This window comes from Sinohyriopsis cumingii, chromosome 12 (assembly GCF_028554795.1).
Source record: "Sinohyriopsis cumingii isolate HCF-2022 chromosome 12, ASM2855479v2, whole genome shotgun sequence".
Taxonomy (NCBI): domain Eukaryota; kingdom Metazoa; phylum Mollusca; class Bivalvia; order Unionida; family Unionidae; genus Sinohyriopsis; species Sinohyriopsis cumingii.
In genome coordinates this window covers 103,245,692-103,255,777 of record NC_142972.1, presented here as the reverse complement: position 1 = coordinate 103,255,777, position 10,086 = coordinate 103,245,692, and the positions used below count along the sequence as shown (strand labels likewise).

Here is a 10,086-nt window from a genome sequence, read left to right as displayed (position 1 = left end):
TCTCTTATCATCACCATGTCAAACGGGTTACACGGTTCTGTTATCGTCATTTTGTCAAATAGATGATACGGTTCTTTTATCATTACCTTTATAATATATTCAACTGTTCTTTTAATTTAAACATCTCTCTTTATCAACACTGTAATTGTAACAAGATAGTCAAATGCATTAGAAAACAAATTGTGTGAAAACAATTTTTGCTCATTATGAGGCAAGAACGAGATGGGTGATTCTTCATGACAATATTACCATCGCTTTCATAACAACCACTTTTTTAATTGATGTGATAGCTTTAATGATGATAGGCCCAGAGACAAACTGACAGACATTAGTAATTAAAGTATGGAGAAATCAAAACAAAATATGCAGAGTATAATATAATGGCTGTGTAACAGATGAGAAAGATGATTTCATTATCTTTTTTTAGAGACAACATAAAGATGTTGAGATAAATAAGACAAAACAGTAACCGAAACGATGCGGTTTAATCAAAACGTCTGGAAGCATAACTTGTCTTGTTCATTAGGTTTCACTTATGCATATAAAGCCAAAACTTTGAAAATAAATATAAAAAATTCCATGTTTAGAATTAATACAGCATACACATGTAACTGAATGAGAAAAGTTAACAAATTTTGACTGCCTTAAAAACCATCAAGATATTCGTTTAGGTATATGATGACGACCAATGTTCGCCTAGAGCGAGAGAAAAGAGGTATATACACTCTTAAAGGTTTTATTAATACAAAGACGCATAAACTGTAAGTTTACCTGAATGTCTTAATTAAGTTCAAAGATGTTTACAAGGTCTCTACTTTACACCAGTACAATTTTCTTCTTAAATAATAGCCAAAATTTAGTTTCGATCTACTAGGAGGCCAGATTCTATTCAGAATGTCCCATACATTAGAATACAAGTTGTGTGCAAAATAATTGACAGACATTCCTAATTAAAGTATGGAAAAGCTATAAAATCAGCCAAAGTATAATTTGATGGCTGTGTAACAACGGCAAAGATGATTTCATTATCTTATTTTAGAGACAACTGAAAGACCAAAGTATAATTTGATGGTTGTGTAACAACCGAGAAAGATGCTTTAATTATCTTATTTTAGAGACAACTGAAAGACCAAAGTATAATTGGATGGCTGTGTAACAACCGGGAAAGATGATTTCATTATCTCTTTTTAGAGGCAACTCAAAGACCAAAGTATAATTTGATGACTGTGTAACAACCGAGAAAGATGATTTCATTATCTTATTTTAGAGACAACTGAAAGACCAAAGTATAATTTGATGGTTGTGTAACAACCGGGAAAGATGATTTCGTTATCTTATTTTAGAGACACCTGAAAGACCAATGTATAATTTGATGGTTGTGTAACAACCGAGAAAGATGATTTCATTGTCTAATTTTAGAGAGAACTCAAAGACCAAGGTATAATTTGATGGCTGTGTAAATACCTGGAAAGATTTTTTTCATTATGTTATTTTAGAGACATCTCAAAGGCCAAATTATAATTTGATGGCTGTGTAACAACCGAGAAAGATGATTTCATTATCTTATTTTAGAGACAACTCAAAGATGTTGATACAAATACGGCCGTGACGTTTACAGAAACTGTGACCGAAACGATGCCGTTTAATTAGAACGTTTGGAAGCAATACATGGCTTGTACATTTGGTTGACACTTATGCATATAAAGCCATAAGTCTGACAATGAATATCTAAATATTGATGTTCTGAATTAACTTAGCATACAGATGTATTTGAATGAGAAAATTAGACAAATTTCGACTGAACTAAAAACTATTAAGATATTTGTGAAGCATATAATGATTTCAAATATCCGCCCAGAGCGAGAGAATAGAGACATATACACTCTGAAAGCTTTCATTAATCCAAACACGCATAAATTAGACGTTTACCGAATGCCTTAATTCAGTTCAAAGATATTTACAAGGTCTCTACTTTCCACCAGCATAAATTTCTTCATAGATAATAATCAGTCTTTAACTTGAATCCACGAGGAGGCCAGGTAGTATTCAGACTATACTTGCCTTCACAGACAATCGATCTTTATTTTCGATCTACGAGGAGGCCAGTTTCTATTCAGACTGTATTTTATCACCAAACAGGTTTATTTACGTTATCGATATATTATCCTTACTAAAAGCTTTGAAATATATGTCAGCTTATTTTATCAGCACAAGTAATTTGCATTCTAAATACGTCCTATGGATTGCATTAGTCCATATGAGATGATAATCTAAATACGTCCTATGGATTCTATTAGTCCATATGAGATGATAATCTAAACACGCCCTATGGATTGCATTAATCCATATGAGAGTACAAATTGAAAATGAATACAATAATATATTAACTTTTATTCTCTTATTTACAATGTCTGCTTGAAAAAGGTCCGTTGGTCTATAAATGAATTATTGGAAGTACCGAGCATACAAATTATATAGGTTAGAGTCAGGGATAAGCTTGAATTGGATACACTTTCGTCAATTATTATCATGCTTCTTGTTACTAATATTTGCATTGCGTCGAATATACATCTATTTTAAAGTACTATACCATTCAGTTTGCAAATATTATTTTTCTTGATATAAAAGTTAAATTTATTTAATATTATCTTCTTATCAACATTTACGTTACCTTGCAACTGGCTAAATTTATATGTACTAGTAGTATAGTGTGACAATATGGCGACAAGATAAATGTACTAGTAGTATAGTGTGACAATATGGCGACAAGGATAAATGTACTAGTAGTATAGTGTAAAAACATGGCGACAAGAATAAATGTACTAGTAGTATAGTTTGACAATATGGCGACAAGATAAATATCCTACTAGTATAGTGTGACAATATGGCGACAAGGATAAATGTATAGTAGTATAGTGTGAAAAGATGGAGACAAGGATAAATCTGCTAGTAGTATAGTGTGAAAAGATGGCGACAAGGATGAATGTACTAGTAGTATAGTATGACAATATGGCGACAAGATAAATGTACTAGTGTTATAGTGTGAAAAGATGGCGACAAGGATAAATGTACTAGTAGTATAGTGTGACAATATGGCGACAAGGATAAATGCACTAGTAGTATAGTGTGAAAAGATGGCGACAAGGATAAATGTACTAGTAGTATAGTGTGAAAATATGGCGACAAGAATAAATGTACTGTAAGTATGGTGTGAAAAGATGTATAACTGTAATGGTCACTGTACACCATACTGGTCTAATTATTTTGTATACTTTTTCATAATCAGGACCGAAATAGTGAGAAATGAAAAGTGCTTTTATACTGTATCCACTGAATAACACTCTAAAAATATATATGACCTATGATGTTGCCTTTAATTTTAAATTCAACTAAAAAAAACTATATAAATGTGTTATTTAAATCCCCAATAAATCTGAAACCTTGCAGCAAAAATATAGTATTTTCGTAATTCCTTACAACGTCCTGAAAACAAACGCCCTTCCCCGATCAATATAGTATAAATTTACGATATATTTTTTAATTACAACTACTTCTTTGGGGCGTCATGTGTAACCAGTTTTATTAGTATTGTGTTAGAAAATTATTGCGACAAACCAAAGTAAAGAAAACAGTCACTTAGATAAATTAGTCCATATCGTTTTGTAAATGATACTGTATAAATGAATTCAGAAGAACCCAGAAAAATGTATTCATGTAAGCATATCACAATTTCGGTGTTTAAACATTATTTTTATATAAAGTGTGATCATTATACATGCAAAGTATACATTTACAAATTAATACTCCAAGTGAGATAAACCATACATACATACTTACGAATTATAATCGTGAGATAGCAAAGGTTGGTTTATATTTTGAGAGGTAACAAATACACCACCAAAATTAGAGTCTATGAGTACATTTGATTTCCATCTTAGCCATAATACAAATTGTTTCCAAATATGAAACTTAAACATTTCAACACATTTAAACATATTCCGACTATGAAGGAAACAAAATAGTGAATTTCATTTATTAGTTTAGTGTAAATTGTAAAATAGTTCCATATATGTGGTATAGGGTCTGAATAAAGAAGTATCTTTCTCAAATTTGCTAACTGCCACACTGTCGTTATATAATGATATACCTACTTGCTGTACCCTGGCTGTGTATATATGTCACGTGTTTGTGTAGGGGAATGCGTACATCACAATCGCACTCATAAATTGTAGTCAATACCATCTCAGGTATGGTTACGAGTAAATTTGTACAGTGTTTTAATCACGAGCATCCGGTTCGGGGGCGCCAGTACAGCACGAGCGCACGTGCACTTTTTTAATGATACATCTCGTGTGGGGCACAGAAGGTACAATAAAAACGCACATAGAATATTTTGATAATTAACACATTACGATCTTTACTTGCATAATACATGAACATAATCTCCCTAGAAAAGATTGGTGGTAAAACGAGACGAGGATAGACGGCACAACAGAACGATATCTGAATGTGTGCCAGGTCAAGCTAACTCCAACAGAAAATCAATAAAATCAGTAAAATACACAGCAATGGAATATAGCTTCTTAAAGGTCACGCATTCTTCTTGAAATGAGTGTGTGCAATGTGGGGTTTTAACGTAGCTTTAACAATATTTCAGATAGAGATATATATATATATATATATATATATATATATATATATATATATATATATATATATATATATATGCCGTCTGCATTGTGGCATTTTATAGTGGTCTAGCACTGGGGGATCATACCACAGACATGTAGCATCACGTCCCACGCATTCACATTATCCTGACAACAGCCCAACCAGTCATTACACTAACCTCTTAGTGCTGAGCGCATGGTGAGACACTTGTTAGTACTATTTTTTATCTTGGCATCCGTCCGTCTACGAGAGACGATGGCATAGCTCCAAACTATTTTTTATAAGTCTTTGTTATGAGTCGATCGGGGTTCGAACCTGCGACCTCCCGTATCCAAAGCGGATGCAATAACAACTTGGCCACTGGAGCTGTATTTCTAGAACTGTAACAGTTATAGGTCCTATGTTAATAATTAATAAGTTTATACGGTATAAATCATTTTCAAACATGTAAACACAGGGAAGAAAAAAAAACAAAATCATACTGAGATAGGAATTTTAGCACTGTTTTATACACATGCAATAACATACTTTCTATCCTTCTATAATATATTTTAAGATGACAAAATATACCACAACAAAGACAGACAGACAGCCGAAAACTGGGTTCATCAAAGACTTATATCGTCTATGTTGTTGGCTGATTTCTGAGCAAAAGTTTGGTTGTTCGAATCTCAGCAGGCATGATTGTCAAACAAATTTAGACTGACCTAAGTGCATCAATACTTATTTCATATGGGAGCATTGTATCACCATATTAAAGATATTTAAAGTTAATTTACCATTACTTGAGACAGGGCCCCGAGTGGTCGAGAGGTCTAAAGCGCTATCCGTTACGGATCACTGCCATCTCACCTCTGTCTGTGTGGGTTCCAGTCTAGGATTCGGTCAATGTGGGTATGTAAGAAAGCTTGCCAGTTGATTCTCTGTGGTCGGTGGTTCTTCCTGGGGTTTTCTCGCGTTCTTCCTCCACTATTAATACTGGCCGCCATGCAAAGCATATCGTGTGCTGAAAAATGGCGTTAAATCCCACAACAACAACAACATTACTTGAGACGAAATTATTATTAGGTCGAGGAGGAAAAAAAATGATATTTCATTCTCTGTCGGATGACTAAAGGAAGAAAATGTTGTAGTAAAGCTTGCATTGATTGGAAGCTATTTATGTCATAAGCTATGTCGCTAATAACCGGTGCAGTCGGAGATACTATAATTAAGGAAGCCTTGGGCCAGTTGCCATTTTGCACAGAAATGTAAGTTGGTATTTTTGTACTCTTGATCCATGATTATCCAGCCTTATTTTTCTCGACATAAAACTTCAATAGTTACTAAATCTTTTGTATTGTTTACGATTATAGCTGTCTTATTTTTAATATTTTTGATTTCCCCTTTCTCAAATAATGCATACTCTTAAATTAACAAATTTGTAACTACTGCCAAAATAATTTATTGTTGTGCAATTGCATGTTTTTATTGTCTTTTTTGGATCCATAGAATCCGTAAAATTTTAAATTGTCTCATAAAATTGTAAAACGACAAGTGATATTTAACTCTTACTGGGTCGTTTGTAGTCATCGGAATGGCTTATACTAAAGTAAAACAAATATAGGAATAATGTATATCCTTATATATTGTTTTGTTCTGTTTTTATTTTATACTACACAACAAAAAGTTGAAAACATAAATCAATTAAATAAATAACATTTACGAAGCAAACGGAATTCTGAAATTTTCCCTTGGACAAGGAGGAGGTAATTCTGCGAAGTCCTCTTAAGTGTAGTGAACTACAGGTGTGTAAATCTCTGTCCCCGTAGTGTATGCCATTTACCACATGTGTGTCATCCCCCCAATGTACGTGGAAAACACACCATATCAATAAAAGAAAAATGTAGTTTTTCAAAAAATCTAGACCCTGAGATATTTTTTTGTTTAAAATCAAACAAAACCCTCTATGAAGGAAGCGTATAAATGCTTTCCTTGAGGTGGGCCTCCTAATGTATGTGGATTTACAAGGTCCTCCTAATGTAGGTAATGCTTGTGTGTGTGTGTGTGTGTGTGTGTGTGTGTGTGTTTGTGTGTGTGTTCCAAATTTCCCTAAAAAAAGTTTTCATGTAGCAAATACTCTTTAATATCCAAGTATCACGTTATTTTATGTTAAAAACCACAGATGAGTGTGACTAAGAGTTTAAAGAAATTCAAAAGCATTTATTGGAAATCGTTTACTGGATGAAATGAAAAATGGGAAGCAAAAAGGAAGACATACTGGGTTAAAATGCTGCAATTGACTGAGAATGTTTAAAGGCCGAGACAAAAGTGCTATGGGTTGCACCTTTCCTTCTGTCCAAAATTATCTTGAGTCCAGGAAGCATATTCTTGTCGTGATTCGATTGGATGTCCGACATAGCAAACCAGTTTACAAAGCATATCTATATAAAGCTTGCTAATTGAGCACCGGTCGGTTGATTGACCAATAGGGATTTTCTTACCTGACATGGCTGAATATCATAATCTAACATACATGACCCATCATAGATTATATGGTGCTAGCTGCATAATAGCTACCAACCGGTTTCGAACTTCGGTCTTTAAATCCAGAAGCAAGTTATATTGATAAACATAATTAATAATACATGTCGATATAACATATAACATAATAAGGGCAAAATACAGCACACACACAGTTCATTTCTTCTCATTAGTGAAGAGCAATATATATAATGATCGATGCTGCCGTTACGATGATGGCGCTGCCCAACGGAACTGCGTAGTTGCAGAGATTTCCATTACACATACACACTGTACCAGTGATCCCGTTTTCTGTGGCCTCGGTGCATTTATCTCCGGTAGAAAGTGAAGGCTCGCACCCTCTTCCAACAGCTGCAAGATTATAGTCAAATTTGATATCTTAATCGCTCATCTGTTTCGCAGAGTAAACGATTCTTACTATTATTGTTTCGGTATGGATGTGTCGATTCGTGTAATGACTGTTTGATGGCGTTATAATACAGCATTTCGCACTGTGATAAGCTAATAATATGAAAAACAACTTGAGCGATTGTAAGCAAAGTCTGTTATATGACTGAATAGAAATGAATAATAATTACAACTTTCTCTTTGCATCTCCCTCGGTCCTAAATACATGTAGAATGTTTGCATTTCAAAAGGCTAATTTGGCTGTTCAAACCACCGTTATAAATATAATTGCATGGAATTATATTCGACTGCTTATTTCTGATTCAAGCTACTCTTCTCTGTGTTTTCATCGTAATAGACAATTTAGTTTCCTTATATATACATGCTCATTTTAATCAGTAAAAAGTACGACGCACACTCATGTCTTTAACGCTGGGGAATAATCCGGATAATCGGCGTCCGAATATTCGAATTTTTACTGTGTGTGTGTGTGTGTGCGTGTTATTCAAAAATGTTTACAAACCTTGTTTTTTCGTACGTGTGGCCTTGACCTTATAACATGACCCATTGCAGGGAATTGTTGAGACTCCGGATGACTTAAATGGATCGTTGCACGCATCATCCAAAATACAACTGTAACAATTGATTGCATTCGCTGCAAAGTAATTAAACAAACAAAATATTATTTCTAAATCTATGGTATCATCTATTGTTAAGCATTGAATTAGAACATAAAATTTTCAATATTGTGTATTATTATATAAGTTTAAATGTTCATCATTTTCATGTACTGTACTATTGAGCTCTATTATACCCTTCAAGGATGTTGAATAATGCTTTTGCTTTAAAATGTTGAGTAATATCACAAACTTTTAATGTTGGTAATTATCATATACTTTTAAATATTCATAATTATGATATTCTTTTAATGTTGAGTTGTATTATACCTTATAAAATATATTGTATAGTGAGAATGAATGTGCACTTTTAAAACCCAGTGTATACTTGCGATTGTTGAGGTAAAGTAATGTAATTAGAAAAGAAAAGTATCATGATGGCGGAGGACTTCGAAACATAAAATATAAGAGCTCAACAAGAAAAGAAAATAGACTTGCTTATCTTTCACTAATATTTCTGATTCGATAGAATTTATACAATCGTTAATGTATTGGTACACTCGCACCTACCTTGCTTTAGCCAGATTAGAATCCCTAGAAAAATAAGGTACTTCGTATACGGTGTCTCCATGCCTGACTATGCTCTCTTTCCTGAGGCGCTGACATTAAATACGCAAATTAGACAGGTGATATTCAAGGTAAACTGTTTTCTATAACCATACACGTTCTCACCTCTCTGATGCAAGAAAAATCGTGCGCAGTAAGCACTGCAAATGTGTCAGCATTATAAGGAGTTAGGCTACAAATTACGCGACATGTGGATATTTAATATAAGAATTTGATATCTGCAGTGGCCTAGACTGCCCCAGATGGGCGAATATCCTGACAGCCATTCAGACAAAGGGTTATAAAATAGATATCATAGATGCCCTTCAAAATGATGGAAGGGGGTCTTTTATATTGTAACCAATGGGAAACAAGCCACTATTCCCAAAAGGAAGTTTCGAAGTAAAAGGAAAGGTGGCTTGTGTAAAATAAGCGCCACCAATAATTTGCGAAATAAAACAGAAGCAAACTGAAGTGCATATATTTTTTAGGATTGCCCGTGGAAATATATATCATAGAAGTAACCAAGAAAATAGAAACGAAAATGAACATCAACATAAGGAATACAAAGAATACCTAAATACGGTGGTTCCCTGAGATAAAATCAGAAATTGGGATAATTACAATCCTAAATGAGGATGCACACACAAAATCCCGACCTTTTTTATGTGATGGGATTTTTGCTTAAGACTTGATACCGGGGATGCAAGCAGCACCGCCTATGTTCAATGTGTCAATCATACCGGGTTATATCTAGAGAGGGGGGACAGAGAGAGACAGGGACGGACGGAGCATGTGGAGCTCAATAGTTTCCAGGTGATAACCCTAAAGCAAGTCTCCTTCCTTGTACAGGAAATTTATATGATTTCTTTTCATGTAACTTTCAAACAGCATACAATTCATTGAAAACTGGTTTATATTGACTTTGAATTTTCGTGTTCAAGGAATATTGATAGGAACGTCTAAAGTTATTGCAAGACATATCATCCGAAGTGTGTACAACAGCAAAAAATGAAGTCCACTCTTAACCATACTATTATTGAAGACAGACGTAACATAACGATGCAGTCCTAGATTCAACATTGATCTGTAATCTATTTACCATTTACAAATAATAATGCCAATAAGAATTTGAAATAGATAGCAATTACAACACGAGCTTTTAAGACTCGAGCTAGAAACGCTGTACATTTAGCTAGATCGATCAGTGCGAAATGTCCTGTTGTTGGGACATTTAACTTCATTAACTTGCTTTAGTAGGTATGTGTGTTGCACATAAGGT

At 33.9% G+C, this 10,086-nt stretch overlaps 1 protein-coding gene across 1 annotated transcript; it reads right to left on the bottom strand.

Annotated features, from left to right (window-relative positions):
• Positions 1-466: 466 nt before the first annotated feature.
• On the bottom strand, positions 467-8,966 carry LOC149787144 (uncharacterized). The gene is made up of 3 exons (XM_089977647.1): positions 8,769-8,966; positions 8,105-8,236; positions 467-7,545 (listed from the first exon to the last, which is right to left on the bottom strand). Exons 1-3 carry the CDS (start codon positions 8,827-8,829, stop codon positions 7,364-7,366), a joined length of 375 nt encoding a protein of 124 aa, XP_089833773.1. The 5' UTR covers positions 8,830-8,966; the 3' UTR covers positions 467-7,363.
• Between the last annotated feature and the right edge of the window lie 1,120 nt (positions 8,967-10,086).